At 37.3% G+C, this 18,518-nt stretch overlaps 1 protein-coding gene across 1 annotated transcript in view; it reads left to right on the forward strand.

Annotated features, from left to right (window-relative positions):
* LOC137630298 (uncharacterized) overlaps positions 1 to 17,489 on the forward strand; it is a 79,006-nt gene extending 61,517 nt beyond the window's left edge. The window contains exon 16 of the mRNA XM_068361742.1: positions 8,540 to 17,489. Coding sequence (XP_068217843.1) covers positions 8,540 to 11,924 — 3,385 coding nt within the window. The 3' untranslated portion in view covers positions 11,925 to 17,489. The remainder of the gene's footprint in view (positions 1 to 8,539) is intronic.
* Positions 17,490 to 18,518: the final 1,029 nt, after the last annotated feature.

The following is an 18,518-nucleotide window of genomic DNA, read 5'->3' on the forward strand; positions in this document are numbered from 1 at the left end:
AAAAGTAAAGTTGAAGGTTTGGCCGGATCAGTTGGGGTTCACGCGTCAGGGAGCATTTCCGAGCACAAGTCTTCCAAAATAGATGCTAGTGGAGACCACCCCCATCCTTCAGGAATATCCTCCTACGATTGAAAATCAGTGAATGTCCAACATGCATTCGCATTGTAAAGATATTGGAAGTTTTTTGTAATCATTGCACAGACACTAAAATGATTTGATTTGCTAAAAGTATCACCATTTTATAGGTTACCCACAAACAAGTGCATGTTATACCTAAGGATGTATGTTTTAATTTCACGTTCATCGTATGATGTAAAACATTAATAACTGAATGCTCCGAATTCTCGAGCAGCTTCGCTTGTTATCATTACGGACACTATCAAGCTGGATGCATATTTTACAGATCCTCAGACCCTCGAGTATAATGCTGTATATCTGATACTATTTATATTACTGTTAAGGAGAATCTTCCTCCATGAGCAGTTCTGGTAAAATATTGGGAGTTCTCTCGTACGACATTCATTATCACCAAGTGAATCGTTTAATTTACGCTCTAAGTACACTCGGTTATCTTTTTTACACACTTACATTCAATTTTGATAAGAAACCTCTCTCGAACGACATTCATTATCACCAAGTGAATTGTTTAATTTACGCTCTAAGTACACTCGGTTATCTTTTTTACACACATTCAGTCTTGATAAGAAACCTATCTAGCGAAGACTGTTTTTGCCCTTTCTTTAAAATGGCATGAGAATCCGGTAAAAATCACATGGAAAAAATGCGTGGGTGACTGATTGCGTGCTGTCTCGTTAGGACTTAGTCCACGTAAAATGCCCAAATAATGTTGTATGATATTTTTGCTCACAGACCAACTTACTACTGTACAGCACTTGTAACCACATTTGCTCGTATTCAAAGTTTCTCGTAACCAGAGGTACCCGTACGGTAGTTATAAGAGTGGGTTTAGAAAAGGCTTTATGCTAAAAAAAAGTATACCTTAGCAGAAAAGGATTTTCATTTCGTTGAGCGATTAGTTACCGTATACTGTATACCCCAATTTTCACCCATAAATAATTTTTATCATGTATCTCTCGTATAATGCAAGTTCCTTTATTGAGACCAAATTATACAATAATGAACTAATCTAATTTTCCTCCATCTGTTTATCTCAACTAATATTTTAATAACTTAAAAAAGTAATTGTTATCAAGTCATAAGGCTATAAACAACCGAATAAAAAAACAAATGAATTTATTGAACATCATATTTGGATAACCGCTGTTTTGCTTGTATTTCAACCATCGTACAGTAATATACAATTACCGGTTTTATTACAAAGGACGTTAAGTAGAACATGACAGATATATCATTTATATCCGTTTTTGCTTTGGATAAAGGATAGGCAAGGAAATATACTGCTAAATTTAAACAAGTTGTAGGTGAAGCTGAGAAAACAAATATTGTTCTACCTGCCATGCTGTGTGGCATTAGGGAAAGTTGCGCCTGAAACTGGAGAAAAACAAAAATAAAACGTAATGGATGATGAATTCAGTTCAAGTAAAGGTCAACCGAATTACACAAAAATAACTGAAGAATTAAAAGGAAAAAGTAAATAAATTCATTAGCTCTTTAATCAAATTCTGCAAAGCTAAAAACTATAAAATTATCATAGTGCTTCAGCAACATGGATGAAATTCCCCTAAACTTACGATATACTATTAAACCCTGATAGTAAATAAAATGAGAAAATTAATTTTACGAAACACCATATATTTTTATATACTAAATTAAAAATGATAGTTGTAATAATTGTCTTTTTGGAAAGTATAGACAGTAATATCAATCATCTTATCAACGTAAACAATGTATATTTGCAATGCTTTTATTGTTTAACCCCTTTTACCCCCAGGCTTCTTGGAACTTTCCAACCCTTAACCCCCAGGCATTTTTTTTAAAGCACATTTTGCAATATATATTTTCTAAATTGCTCTAACAGCCTTAATTTTCATCATAGAGGTCAGGTTGGTCTCATTCTTTTGGAAAATGCCTGCAGTTTCTCAAAGTTATAAAAAATATGCAAAAAAAAAAAAAAGTAAATAGCAGTTTTTTGCAAGGACTTGCAAGGACATACCAGTACGCCTATGGGGGTAAAGGGATGAGTTTTGTGAAACGTACCAGTACGTCCATTGGGGGTAAAAGGGTTAATACAATACTATGAAAACTATTTGCATTATTATTGGAAAAAAAAGTAAAACTCCAGTTATCAAAATCATGTTTATTTTTAATACAGCAATTATTTTTCACCACAGTAAATGGACATATAGTTCAGTTAACCCTTTTACCCCCAAAGGACGTACTGGTACGTTTCACAAAACTCATCCCTTTACCCCCATGGACGTACCGGTACGTCCTTGCAATAAAATGCTATAAAATTTTCTTTTTTCATATGTTTGATAACTTTTTGAAAAAATTCAGGCATTTTCCAAGAGAATGAGACCAACCTGACCTCTCTATGACAAAAATTAAGGCTGTTAGAGCAATTTAAAAAAAATATACTGCAAAATGTGCTGGGGAAAAAATAACCCCTTGGGGGTTAAGGGTTGGAAATTTCCAAAGAGCCTGGGGGTAAAAGGGTTAAAAGTGTAGTCTAGCCAAGCAGTATATATGCTAATTCTATATCACGTGTATGATACGACCCCTTACAATCAGCTTCAAAGTTCGTTCTTCGAGTCACGATACTTGAATATATACGGTAAATTTATTGCAAGGTTTTTAAGGTCCTCTTTCATCAAATATAAATCTTCCAGTAGTTATATCTTGTAGAATGCTTTGTACCCAAGGCCACTAAATTTGCACAAAAGACACAGCAGATATCTTAAGTAAATGCACATTGCACTAATTTGACCGTGGGACGAGTAACAGCACATTATATTAATGTAACATTAAGAATAACATTTCTAAAAGAATAGTGGTTTCAAGAATGTAGTGTTATTGGTGTGGACTAATTTTTTGGTTATATATTTCCTTAGTGAATAGCTTATTTGTAACATTCACCTGCCTTGCACACTAAAAGAATTAAATGCATAATATATACCCCTTGGTTTTAATGTAGATTTTTATTTTATACAATTTGAGTGATCGATGAATAAGGAAAACATGTGCCACTTATGTACTTACATGTTAACCCTTTTACCCCCAGGCTCTTTGGAAATTTCCAACCCTTAACCTCCAGGGGGTTATTTTTTCCCAGCACATTTTACAGTATATTTTTTTTTTAAATTGCTCTAACGGCCTTAATTTTTGTCATAGAGAGGTCAGGTTGGTCTCATTCTCTTGGAAAATGCCTGAATTTTTCAAAAAATTATCAAAAATATGAAAAAAAAAAATATAGCATTTTTTTGCAAGGACGTACCAGTACGTCCATGGGGGTAAAGGGATGGGTTTTGTGAAACGTACCAGTACGTCCTTTGGGGGTAAAAGGGTTAATACCTACTTGCAAGCAGATAATATGAGCGTATTTATTTGATCTTGAACCTTGGTTCAGTAATCTTTCTCTGGAAATATACAGTATTTTTTTAGATTGATCAGTATCTTTTACACTTTACATACAAGTAATAACTTTGATGTCTTAAGAAACTGATAGGCTTAAGCTGTCTTCTAAAGGCAATACTAATACTGTGAAACAGCTGCAAAAAGTTTGTTAATCTTTTTCAGGTCAAGGTTGCCTCTATATAAATAGCATTTGTATTGCTTTTGCTTTATAAATTATCAGTAGAGTTCAGATTTAACCCCAAAAATTATGGAAATACAAAATTTTAAATAATGCACTGGGTAACAAACTACTGTGCGGTGAGTTAAATTTTTGTATCCGGGTACGAGTAGAATTGCTTTCATCTAATTAGTAATTTCATGATACGAGGCAACATTAGGCAGCATCCCACTTAAAGGCTTGGAGAGTAAATTCGATGTTATGCATTAAAAAATAGTGAATGTTTTAGTACATGAAATTGGGCAATATGTGCTATAAAGTACAGTATTGGGTTAAACATATCTGACTTAACATGTGGTCAACAGAAGGCACTTGATATCCTTGCAATTCTGCCTAGGAAATCTCCTCTAAGAACTCCTTAGCACCAAATGAACAAAAGGACTTGGGTAGTGTCATAGCCTCTGTACCAGTCTTGCACTGTCTTGGGTTAGAGTTCTCTCGCTTGAGAGTACACTCAGGCACACCATTCTATCTTTATTTATTTCCTTTCCTCACTGGGCTATTTTTGTTAGAGTTCTCTCGCTTGAGGGTACACTCAGGCACACCATTCTATCTTTTCTTATTTCCTTTCCTCACTGGGCTATTTTTGTTAGAGTTCTCTCGCTTGAGGGTACACTCAGGCATACCATTCTATCTTTTCTTATTTCCTTTCCTCACTGGGCTATTTTTGTTAGAGTTCTCTCGCTTGAGGGTACACTCAGGCACACCATTCTATCTTTTCTTATTTCCTTTCCTCACTGGGCTATTTTTGTTAGAGTTCTCTCGCTTGAGGGTACACTCAGGCATACCATTCTATCTTTTCTTATTTCCTTTCCTCACTGGGCTATTTTGCCAGCTGGAGCCTTTCGGCTTATATTACCCTGCTTTTCCATCTAGAGTTGTACCTTGGCTAGTAGTAATATTAATAGTAAATAATCCTTGTGTGTTGATATCACTGAATGCTCATAGTGATGAGGATAAAGAAGTGCTATTCCCATTGATTCTGGTAGAATAACAATATCCCACCGACTAAACCACAACCTTTGGGATAGAAAACTTCCAGAACTATATGAGGTTGACTTTGATCTCTTAGCTTCATCTGAGTTGAGATCCAGAGTGGCTAACTGGTTTTATTAGTTTGCAATCTTTGTCAAAGATATAGTAGTCGAAGGAAAAATTGTCTTGATGTTCGTTTATCCACGTTTCAACGTTACTTAAGAAACCTCCCTAATCTGTATATTACTTTTTAGATTTTAGATTCTAGACCTAGAATTTCCTAGGGAGTTTTCAACACAGGAGCTTGTGAGGTCGATGGCCTCCCTGGGATGTACCACCTGCTCTTTGTTGTATAACTTGCTTTTGAAATTGGACAGTTTAGAGGGCTGGTAATGGCAAGATACTACAAAGAATATTCAGCTCCTTTTTGTATATTTGAGAAGAAAATGCCATCGACAAGGATTTTGTATCAGGTCACGACAAATTTGCTCAACTGCAAACTCCAAGAGAGAGCTAGTTCTAGCTTGTAAGTGTGATGCCAGCAGTCCTGGTACAACACTGACTTCATGCTTGTTCCAGTTGACTTAGGGCAAATATTCCTTGCCATTGCAATTTGGTACACTTTAGTTTCTTAAGTATTCTATGTTATCAGTTATTTTTTTTTCCATTTCCCAGCTTGTTAGACAACAGGATTACAGCAAATGTACTTACTGGTGGGAAAGAGTCTTTATAAGGCATGTGGACTTTTAAAGGTTTTTTGGTAGTATTTTCATGCATGATTACTGTTGACATTAGGTATTAATTTTTTTTCTGTAACCCAAGGGAATTAGTCACAGAGCTCTTAAAACCTTTATGACAGGTTTAGTGGCATTGATCAAATAAGCCATTTCATGATTTCTCTTGAATACTGTTAGTATTCAGTATTAGTACTTTATAACAAACAGCCTTAGCACCGAGTTACTCCACTGCAGAATATTGTAGTTATGTGTGGGATAGATCAAGCCACACCAAAAGAGTAGATACCGAGCTTAATAAAGCCTGCCAACTAATCACTGGTACATTAAGAGCAACATCCATACCAGATTTATATAGACTAGCCATCATCGCACCACCTGACACCCATCAAGATGCCATAGCTAGAAAGGAACAGACCAAACAAGAAAATGACCCCAGGCACCCACTCTACAACCATCGCAAAATAAGACAATGTATGAAATCACGGAAGAGCTGCATGACCGTGAAAGAACTAGAGACCTAGGAACTATCAAAATATAGACTGCATAAATGGAGAGTGAGAGACAGTCAGACCACTAATAATGCGCTCCCTAACCCTGGTGAAGACCTGTGCTGTGGATTGAATTGAATTGAATATAGGATTTAGGCATTAAGCCAAGCACTGGGGCATCAAAGGCCATTCAGCGCTAAAGACCTGTGTTGTAGATTCCCCCTTACCAGGAGGAAATGGATCACCTTGAATAGAGGAAGAACAAAAACTGGTAGGACAGGGGATAACCTCCAGAGATGCGGTTTACACAATAGGTGCTGAATAACCCTGCAGGAAGCTAATGCAAACAATGAGAATGGCATCTTTTGTAGCTGCCTACTAGGGCCCACCTGTTTGGACATGGATCCGAGAACAGGAAACAATACAGGACTCAAATGGGTAGAACAGTGGTGCCATATGATGATGTTGATTACTAGTCTTGCCTTTTTGGCTCAGTGATAAGTCTTCACGCCTTCCACTTTTGTTGTTGTGATTGGTGTGATGTTACATAAAAAATATTTTACACATCAGTAGTTAGATCTTTCATCAAAAACATTATGAACAACATTGAATACAGATGTAATGGACAAATGTCCCGACATTACAACTTGGAAACCTCCCAGTACAGTATTTTATGTGTCCCTCTAGATCTCAAATGCCTTAATTTTTACCTTATATATTTTCTTTTATCGTTTTTCATCTGAGTTACAACTTTTACTTTTCCTATTATTGCCCATCATTTGAATAAAAATCCTTTAGGCTACTTTTATGATTCTATAGCTAGTGACTGGTTTAGCTAAAGTAATTAAAAATAAAATACCAATGCAGTGGTATATTGTACTTACTAACATAGGTTCCCCAAAAAGATTTGGTTCCCAATGAAGTGTAAATAGTTGGAACAAAGTAAAGGTTAACTATAGTCAATTTTTTTTAGCGAGACAGATTTGCACCGACTCACAGCGGTGCCCTTTTAGCTCGGAAAAGTTTTCTGATCGCTGATTGGTTGAACAAGATAATTCTAACCAATCAGCGATCAGGAAACTTTTCCCGAGCTAAAGGGGCACCGCTGCGAGTCGGTGCAAATGCCCCTCATTAACCCTTTTACCCCCAGGCTATTTGGAAATTTCCAACCCTTAACCCACGGGTTATTTTTTTTCAAGCACATTTTGCAGTATATTTTTTAAATTGCTCTAACAGCTAAATTTTCATCATAGAGAGGTCAGGTTGGTCTCATTCTCTTGGAAAATGCCTGAAGTTTCTCAAAAAATTAAAAAAAAATATGCAAAAAAAAAAAAAAAGCAGTTTTTTGCAAGGACGTACCGGTACGTCCATGGGGGTAAAGGGATGCGTTTTGTGAAACGTACCAGTACGTCCTTTGGGGTGAAAGGGTTAAAAGAAATTGACTATGGTTTGGCAGGTAGGAACAGATTAGAAGGAAAAGGTAAATAATAGCAGTGTAGCTGGGGAGAAATGGGTGGCACAATGAACGTCAGGTCCTCGAACAGGATGTGGTACCTTTAGACTTTGTCTTTCCATATGTTTTATCAGTCCGTGATGTCTGGTCATTGTGTTTGCATCCCCTGTCTATCCTGATGCTGTTGACCATGCTTGTTGTCTAACATACACTCAAATTAATGAAACAACAAATGGACTTGCAGTTTTTATTAATGAAACAACAAATGGACTAGGTTTTTATTACAAAATTCTAAGAGTTCATAATAACCAGATCAATGCCTATGTACAAAATACAAGTATTTACATATTCAAATAAACTTTCAGGTTACTACAAAGTATTGTACAAGGTCTGTCAGAATAATTAAAGGGGGGGGGGGTTAGAATCAATTTTATATCAGCGAATCATTCTCTTTAAAGTTTTGATTTTACTGATCTGGGTGAAGGAAGTTTGTATTTTTTTTAGTTATTTGTCTTTCTCAAAAGGATTTAATCAGTCAATATTATTAAAAGTATGAATTTTCAGATAATTTGTCTTTAAGATCTTTGCTTTCAATACTGTACTTGAAATTTTCTTTTTAAATATTTATTTTCTCTTATAAGGAAAACACATGTAATATCAGAACTAGACTGATAAGTTAAACAAACTCTAATGATTTAAATATTGTTATTATTAATTGCTATGGCTAAAAATAAATTAAAAAGTATCTTACGAGAAATAAATTTAAAAGTATTTTACAAGATTTTTACTGTCTTGTAAATAAATTATCAGATAACATGTAGATTTTCTAAAATAAATATTTTAAACAGTATTTATAGTATATTGTATTTCTTTGAAACAATTACAGTTATTTGGAGATAATTATTATGTTCAATAATTCACTACTTTATTAATTAATAGCCTCATGGAAAACCTGAATATATTTAATTTTGCCTTACGTAAATGAAGTGTTATAGAATGTGGTATCGTATATAGTTTATCAAACTAGTTTATTTACTCAAGTAACGTCAAAATTTTGTATCGTCGTAATTTTCTTGGTTGTTTCAATTAAAATTAACATTTATGTATTTTGCAGGTTACCCAGAGTGGATCCCAACAAGAGAAGCCATCGCCCTCCTGGTTCATTGTGTATAGAGGTGGCTGAAGGTAGTCGACAAGTTGTAAATAATGGTGCTGGAATAACGAGCCCTCGGTCTCCGACGCCACCGTCGTCCCAAGGTTCTAAAAGCAACAGTCCTTTGCTTAATGGTCACGCAAAATCGGTTGATGGTGCTGGCGTACCTGGTAAACCCGCTCCGATTTTAGGGTTTTTCGGTAAACACGAAGGTTTTACGTTGTCTCCCCTAAAGGAGAAATCTCTACCTGGCTCAAAAACTAACGGCGATGTCCCTCCTCCTATTCCACCACCTCCTGTAACAACTATTAATTCTTCTGCTCAAGTCACTCTTACAAATAGTAGCAGTAATAATTCAAATAATGCTCTAGCAGCTAGCTGGCGTGGTAAGTCCAATCAACAAGTTCAGGCCAGAGGGACTAGCACCACTCCATCTGTTGGGTCAGGTTTGAAAATGACCATTAGCGGTCCCAGTTTACAAGGTTCTACCAACCCCGCCATAGCAAGCCATGTTTCAAATTCTAAGTCTGCACTACCAAGCAGGGCTGCTCCGCTTCCCCCGAGTGCGAAAGGAGAGCCCACGTCCTCCGACGCCAGCAACTTGCCATCCGTGACGGTAATTACACCCAGCCGTCGCGCTCCATCTTTGGCCGCCCGGCCCCTCTCCGTACCTGATGCTGCTACTTTAGTTGCTCAAGCGAACCAACAAATTGAATCACAAGATCACGAAAACAAATCACACGAAGTGGACAAGCAATCCAAAGTTGCTAGGATTGCTTCTTTCCTAATTAAGAAAGATAAACAAGGGAATGAAAACGAAGACCTCGAAGCTTGTCGTTCTAATACCTTGCCCAGGAAAGCAAACAAAATCAAACGTGAAAGTCTAATGCAGCTAGAGATTTCCGCGCCGATGCAGCTACACGCCACAGAACTGCCAGCCAATTTAGTTCCAGTAAGGTCAGCTCCCGATCCTCCCATGCCAAGTAACCTTAAGCCGAGTCAGGTTAAAGCCTCTCAGGAGGAAACTAGCAAACCTAACAAAGTTTCTTGGGCTCCATCTGTTCCTGAAGACAAGGTGAAAAATTCAAATTCAAATTCAAATTCAGGTGATATTAGGTCAAATATTAGAGTCACTTGGACTCCACCAGTTAATGAAAAAGACATGGAACTCCAACGTATAGGAAGCATGCGGGAAACACCAGTTACTATCCGACCCAATATTCCTAAATTTGGTTCTATGCGGGCTCCTCGACCAAAAAGCTTACCCCCAACTAGGCCATCTGAGCCACCACCAAGACCCCCCTTACCTACAATTCCTGGAACACCCGATTCCGACTCATTTTATGACGATTGTCTTAATGTTCAAGGCTCTCCAACTTTAGCACATATAGATGAAGACTTGTCTCCTGAGAATATATACGCCACCATTGATGAGAACTCGCCAGAGAAAGAACCTAGATTGGAAGAAGTAACTTACACCGCTCAAGATATGCCCGATAGCAAGAAAGAAAAAAAATCAATATTTTCCTTTCTGTATAACAAACCAAAGAAGAAATCCACTAAAGATAAGACTACATCAGATGAAGTACTCAGTGAACCTATATATACAAATCTAATAGAATCTCCTCCTGATGGAGAAATGCTCGATAGCGTAGTAGTAAAGAAATCTGAAGAATCTCCTTTAACGAGTAATACTTCTTCATCTGTCACTTCTCCCACCCCAGATTTTCATGATAGTAACAGAACAAGTTGTGGTAGCTCAGAGGACGGTGGATTGCTTTCAGAGATCGTCACCGAGCTTTCCACTCGTGATGCAGATTATGTTGGTTCACTGTCAAAAAATAAGAAGAAAGGTAATAAAAGTTCTGTTACGGAGAATGCCAAGATCTCAGAATCGTCTGATTTAGCAGGTGGCAAATCATCAGCTAAAAGCACATCACACCCACTTAGGTCTGAAAACAATTCTAGTGCCTCAAAACCATCACCTTCATCAGCGACGGTTTCACCAACAAACATTCCTAGCACGTCAGAAGATACGACCTCTAAAAATGTAACCACGGGCAACACCAGTAAAGCCAAGACGTCATCGACTGGTTTTGTCCCGAGAGGAGTATTTTCTTACCTTGGAAAGTCCAAGACACCAGTGACAGCAGTGCCTAGCACTTCTTCACCCACATCCATACAAGCAACTGGCATTTCAACTCCCATTGTTACGTCAGCACCTAGCGCAGCATCTTCAAATAACACTTCGTTGACGTCAGCAAAAAGTACGGAAGCATCAGCAGGACAGAAATCAATAGCGTCAAGTAAACCAGATGTTGGCAAACCAGCCAATTCCAAAATCATAGGCAATGTAAATAACAATGATCACAGTCAGAGAATTAGTTCTCTAAAATCAAGTTTCCTTTCTACAAATACAAAAGAGACAGGGCCAAGTATAACTGCCCCATCTAGCACTGCCACAACAACCTTAGGTACTATACCACCCACCTCAAGTAATACAACAACATCAGCTGCTTCGCTTAAATCAACTTCTACAACCCCAAGTGGAATTCCTGCGTCCCAGCCGATCAGTAGGCCTGTGTTTCCTCCAGATAAAGTGGTATTTCCCCCTGATAAGGTGGTTAGTTCAACAACCTCAGAAGCAGATAGTTCCAGCAAGAAGACCGCCGTATCGAAGAAAGACTCTGGGACTGTTAGTAAGGACGCAGCTGCTGTTAAAGACACAGAAGTGACTTCACCAACCTCTGGGCAAAATACTGCCAGGGGTAGAGGTACATCTCCCGGGTCAAAAGTCACTTCACCAGGTAGCAAGCCTGGAAGAGTTTTATCACCTACGCGTGGTAGTACACCAGTGCGTGGAAGTACCCCTTCTAGAAATACTGCAACAACCGGTAGCGGCCGAGGTGATAAGAGTCGAAGTACAACGCCACAACCTGGAGGAAATAAAAAGCCATTGAGTATTGCAAATAGCAAAACAGATACAAAAACTACTAACAAATCAGAAAAACCTGCAAGTAAGACCTCTGAAAAAGTAGGCCCTAAAGCCACAGAAAAGCAGGGGTCTAAAGTAACAAATCAAGCATCAGAAAAGCCATCAGTGAAAAAGGCACCTTTGAAATCTTCAACAGTCGCTAGCAGTAAACCTGCAGGTGCTACAACTTCAAATAAACCATCTGGCCCTGGAGTGGGTAGAGCGGGACGTATCAGTAATTCTCATGTAGCATCGTTACAACAAAAGTTTGAGAAAAAGGAAACGGAGGGCCAGGAAGCAAAACCGCTATCGAAGGCGCCCTCTAGAAAAAGCCAAGAAGTGAAACCGGTTGTAGCACCAAAACCAAAGTAAAAGTTTTTTTTTAAGTTTCTCAAGTTTGAAAATAAGTGGTATATTTTGTTGTCTGAAGTGGGATATTGGTGTTTTTCTTGCTTTTTTATTTACTTCGGTGTTAATATCAAAACAAGTACTGTTATCAAAGAGGAAGTATTGAAGTAATGCAGAGATGTTGTTGGTGTTATATATAAATCGTTAAACAAATTTATATATTATAATATAAACAATAATCCTTTTATAAAGGAATGACAGGTCTTACCGCCCATACATAGCAAGTGATGCTGTGATAAACGTAGAACTGGAAAATCTTATTTAGAATTAGCTTACGGATCTTGATACTGTTTTTTTATATTGGTTGATGTGTCAAAACATCTTTTTATCTCTTTGTATTAGATAGGAGTTGTCATGTGTTATGCAGTTATGATACCAAGGTGGAATATTGATATTAAGAGACTGTATTTTATATAAACCAAAGATAATTCTTTTTATTTAACAGTATTAGCCCTTATTAACCACAGTTGCAGTTTTTAAATGAAGACATTAGTGCTGGATGTAACAGCACTGGTCCCTAGTCCACCCGTGGTGTGTCCGTTCCTTCCTTTGGAGGGGAACATTCACTCCACCCGTGGTGTGTCTGTTCCTTCCTTTGGAGGGGAACATTCACTCCACCCGTGGTGTGTCTGTTCCTTCCTTTGGAGGGGAACATTCACTCCACCCGTGGTGTGTCTGTTCCTTCCTTTGGAGGGGAACATTCACTCCACCCGTGGTGTGTCTGTTCCTTCCTTTGGAGGGGAACATTCACTCCACCCGTGGTGTGTCTGTTCCTTCCTTTGGAGGGGAACATTCACTCCACCCGTGGTGTGTCTGTTCCTTCCTTTGGAGGGGAACATTCACTCCACCCGTGGTGTGTCTGTTCCTTCCTTTGGAGGGGAACATTCACTCCACCCGTGGTGTGTCTGTTCCTTCCTTTGGAGGGGACCATTCACTCCACCCGTGGTGTGTCCGTTCCTTCCTTTTGGAGGGGAACATTCACTCCACCCGTGGTGTGTCTGTTCCTTCCTTTGGAGGGGAACATTCACTCCACCCGTGGTGTGTCCGTTCCTTCCTTTGGAGGGGAACATTCACTCCACCCGTGGTGTGTCCGTTCCTTCCTTTGGAGGGGACCATTCACTCCACCCGTGGTGTGTCTGCTCCTTCCTTTGGAGGGGGAACATTCACACACATTACTACACATACTGTAGATGCATTTTAACATTCATAATATGTATCATTTATGTAGAATTATGGACACTTGCCTTTGTTGTACTTATTCCTTTTTAAGCAATTCCATATGTATCCCAGATGGTGCTTGCATTCAATCGAAGCCATAAAACTTCTGTTAATGCAATAAATTTATATTTCACAATACTGTACAGTGATCTTTTTTTTTTTTGCTGTATTTTTTAGTTTGTAAAAATTCTAGTGGCATTTATTTTAGCTAGGTAATTAACCCTTTTACCCCCAGGCTCTTTGGAAATTTCCACCCCTTAACCCCCAGGCTCTTTGGAAATTTCCAACCCTCAACCCCCAAGGGGTTATTTTTTCCCCAGCACATTTTGCAGTATATTTTTTTTAAATTGCTCTAACAGCCTTAATTTTTGTCATAGAGAGGTCAGGTTGGTCTCATTCTCTTGGAAAATGCCTGAGTTTTCTCAAAAAATTATCAAAAATATAAAATAAAAAATGTTTATAGCATTTTTTTGCAAGGACGTACCGGTACGTCCATGGGGGTAAAGGGATGAGTTTTGTGAAACGTACCAGTACGTCCATTGGGGGTAAAAGGGTTAATATCACCGATGTCAAGAACCCTACAAAACACTGAACTCATTGTTTTTAAGTTCTCGTTACCGCATTTGAGTGAGGATCAATAATAACTCTGTTCTGTACTTGATAAGTGTACCTGAAGTGCTCAGTTCTTGACAGTAAAATGGGATATATGATTTTTTCGCAGGATGTAATGCACTCCAATTATAGAGAAGACTGTAATTTCAATAGAAAGATTAGCAACTTTTAAACTATTTAACAGTATGTTAAAATTTTGTTCTCTTAAGTAGGAAACCAATGCTTACAGTACAAATGTTAAGTAATTGAAAAACACTGTTTGCTGGATAGCAAAGCTGCACGTGTCATAATATATGATGTGACCTTTCCTGAAATAAGGTACATTCTACCGAATACACATAATGTTATCTCCGTGATAAGGCAACACTGCTTGGTGGTTTTGGTACTTTAAAAAAGGCAGTTGATTAAAGAGCAGGAGGCATCTAATTTGATATTTTATTCGAGGGCTATAACTTTACACGGATACTAAAAACTTTTAATTTGCTGCTCTGAATTTTTCTCATACAGTTATAAATCTATGCAAGAAAAGTGGAGAGAATGTACACTTGTATAAAAATTTTAATGCAAATAAATGATCATGAAATACTGTACGATTATATGCTTGATCAAGTAAATTATACTCAATTTTTCTTAACGAGGCAGATTTGCTCTGACTTGCAGCGGTGCCCTTCAAGCTCGGAAAAATTTCCTGCCATCTGATTGGTTAAAATTACCTCGCCCAACCAATTAGCGATCAGGAAACTTTTCCGAGCTAAAAGGGTACCCCTGCGAGTCGGTGCAAATCTGCCTCACTAAAAAGAATTGACTAAAGGTGGCTGGTACGGGTTGCCAACTCGGACCATAAAGTTTAATTGGCTACCTTCCAGCTTTGCAGAAAGATATATCCCATTATATATAACGGAAGGTTGGTTAGTTTGGTGAACAAGAGTTCTATAGTCAATTCTTTTCAGTGTGGCAGATTTACACCGATTCGCAGGGGTGCGCTTTTAGCTCGGAAAAGTTTCCTGATCGATGATTGGTTGGACAAGATAATTCTAACCAATCAGATAGCATGAAACTTTTCCGAGCTAAAAGGGCACCGCTGCGAGTCTGTGCAAATGCGCCTCATTAAAAAAAATTGAGTATAGTTGGCAACGTGAATTTTGGTACACATCATAGAAAGCTAAGTGAAACATTTGGCTACTTCTCGATTTATTGAATGAATATGATGTAACAAATTCTTAATACTGTTTGCAAAAAAGTTTTTTTCACAGCAATATGCATGAACTACACAATAACAATTTACTTTACCGTGATTTTTGTCACATGTTTAGCAACTTTAGCATTACCATTAGCTTCTTGTTGGCTATACACATATACCTTCCAGGGTCTATAAAATATTCTCGAGATATTACCTGTTACTTTGTCGAGTTACCAAAGGTCTCCTCGTCTTTCTGTGACGTGTACTAAATTCATCCTGCCAGCTGTGAATCTGAAATTTATGCCGGGTATTAGAACAAACGCAGATAATTTGACTTTAGAATATGCATTTTTGTAGGAATTACATAAATTCATGGGAATTAAAAAGGGATTTTGACGAAGGAAAAATCTATCTCTGGGCGAGGGACCTGTGCCGCCCAGTGAAATGCTCCTTAAAGCACCATTTCAAAGGTATAAATACTGCTAAATATACCAGAGAAAAAAGTTGCATGGAATGCTAGGAATATATCAGGCTCGCTCACCCCTAAAGGGTGTCGGTATTAAAACTGGGGCGAGTGATACCACTACCAGAGGTCCCTTTCCAATTAGACTTCTCCCTCCTCAAAATCCCCTGTTACTACGAGGTGTCGTTCACTACAGCTTTTTCAATTTTTTTCTTCGAGTTCTTTAAATACTTTTATGGTAAAAGGTACACAAAGACTCAACAGCTTTTCTTACGGAACAATTTTAAACAGCATCTCCATCCCATTGGCTACCTGTTTAATTGTATGCACCTTTTAGTTAACTGAAAACATATCTAATACTACTCTTGATAAATGAATACTGTATAACATCAGCAAAGTTGTTACATACATACACATATACACCAAGGCACTTCCCCCAATTTTGTGGGGTAGCCGACATCAAACATATTTAACAGAAAAGGGGACCTCTCCTCGCTACGTTCCTCCCAGCCTGACAAGTTGTGACATATTATTTATTTATCAAGAGCATTGATATGCATACAGGTAAAGAAGGTGCACAAAATGAAACAGGCAGCCAATGGGATGGGAAAGCTGTTAAAATGGTCTCACCTATTGCTGTAATTACCAATTGAGAAAGTTTTCATAAAATATTTCTGTAAAGTAATAACTGGCATTTATCATTTGAGAAATCTGCCGTTATTAAAGTCAAGTCTTACTAATTGTACCTTGATGACTGAAAGTGATGACTGAAAGTCAAGAAAATTGATGGAGTTAGTGGCCCCAAAGGCATGGAACATAGCATATAATCCTACCTGAATATATAGTCAAAACTCATAATTCCAATTCAATCATGTATATTAATAATTTCTAAATTTGATTTTGCCCTAAACACCAACTTACACAAACAGCAGAGCAAAAATACTTAACTTTTCTCTTTGCGACTGTTCTCTTCTCAAATCAAACCATGTGTTATTGAATTGAACATTTAACCCTTTTACCCCCCAAGCTATGTTGAACTTTCAAGCCCATTTTGCTATATCTCTTTTTTAAATTGTTCTAACAGCCTTAATTTTTGTCATAGAGAGGTCAGGTTGGTCTCATTCTTTTGGAAAATGCCTGAAGTTTCTCATAAAGTTATCAAAAATATGCAATAACATGTAAATAACAGGTTTTTGCAAGGACGTACCGGTACGTCCATTGAGGGTGAAAGGGTTAACACAAGTATGTAACTTCATTAGTAAAAGAAAAGAATGAGAAACTTTTGTGATTTATATTTGGAGAATAATTATTTCTGGTAAATTAGTAATCACGTATGAGAAAAATTTCTGTGTAACGGCTCCAAAAATTCCCATCGTAGCAGTTTGATTCGACTACTTCAGTGGTCGGGTTAAAATTCTGATAATAATACTAGACTACAATTACAATTGTGTATATAATTGCTGTACCAAAAATCCAAACCGTGTGTCTTCAAAAAAGAAAAATCAGAACAAATATATTTGCCGACTGCATAAAAAAGAAAAATCAGAACAAATATATTTGCCGACTACATAAAAAAGAAAAATCAGAACAAATATATTTGCCGACTGCATAAAAAAGTAAAATCAGAACAAATATATTTGCCGACTGCATAAAAAAGAAAAATCAGAACAAATATATTTGCCGACTGCATAAAAAAGAAAAATCAGAACAAATATATTTGCCGACTGCATAAAAAAGAAAAATCAGAACAAATATATTTGCCGACTGCATAAAAAAGAAAAATCAGAACAAACATATTTGCCGACTGCATAAAAAAGAAAAATCAGAACAAATATATTTGCCGACTGCATAATAAATACTGGAGTGACTTTAAAAAGAAAAATCAGAATATATTTGTTGACAGTGCATAATAAATATTGGGGTATAATGTATGTTTGCTTGCAATTTATTTAGTTTTTGATTTACCAAATTCACGCTTTGTTTGTTTACATTTGTGTGGTACAACAGCTTACTATGTTATTTGATACATCTGCAATAGCGAGTCGTTTATTCAAATCATACTTAATGGGATTGTACTGTTACTTAATAGAGATAACTTTAATTTCATTTGAGAATTGCAACATGAGGTATTTTGTGTTTTTAATAGCAGATGAAGTGTTTGGACAAGGAAAAATTGCAACGGACACAAATAAATGACTTATTTTATGTGAAATTAAACTTATTGAAAAGCAATTTATAAAATGTAATTCAGAGAATGCTATACAATAATGCTGGTTTACATATACAGTTGATAGAAAATTAATATTTAATTAATCACATCCGTAACAGATAAGCAATTTCAGAGAGTGTTTGATCAGGATAGAAAGTCGATGCATGTGAATATTTCTTCTCTGTAAATTTCCAAGCCGGTATGTTAATTATGATGATGCCCACTCTCTACGAATGAACATTATCAGCTTTTATAAAGAATGTGGACTAATCCTGAAGCTCTGAAATTAGGCAAAATTAATCTATTGATAATTGTCCTGGATTACATAGCTTTTTTATTGCTTCAAACGAGATTAAAATTAATCAGAGGCTTCCTTGTGACATATTGATAGAAACTATATTATTGTGTTACCAAATTATTTGCAAGCACAGTAAATTTATGTGGTGGCCGACGTTTTAACGTCCCTGCCTGGTGAACGCCAGACTGGGGTTTGAGTCCCGCTCAAACTTGTTAGTTTCTTTGGTTGCTGCAAACTCGCCATTCTTGTGAGCTAAGGATGGAGGGTTTGGGGGGAACCTATAGGTCTATCTGCTGAGTCATCAGCAGCCCTTGCCTGGCCCTAGCTTGGGTGGAGAGAGGGCTTGAGCGCTGATCATGTATATGGTCAGTCTAGGGCATTGTCCGGCTCGATAGGGCAATGTCATTGTCCCTTGCCCCTGTCATTCATGAGCGGCCTTTAAAAACCTTTAAAACCATTCGTGCAGAGGTGGTTATCATGAAAATTGCATGGAATAAAACTTAGCTTTGATCACAAACAACTTTTCTAAAGGAAACCAGGATTTTTGGAAAAGTTGATGTTGCAATTTTTGAGTTTTT

This window comes from Palaemon carinicauda, chromosome 38 (genome assembly GCF_036898095.1).
Source record: "Palaemon carinicauda isolate YSFRI2023 chromosome 38, ASM3689809v2, whole genome shotgun sequence".
Classification (NCBI taxonomy): domain Eukaryota; kingdom Metazoa; phylum Arthropoda; class Malacostraca; order Decapoda; family Palaemonidae; genus Palaemon; species Palaemon carinicauda.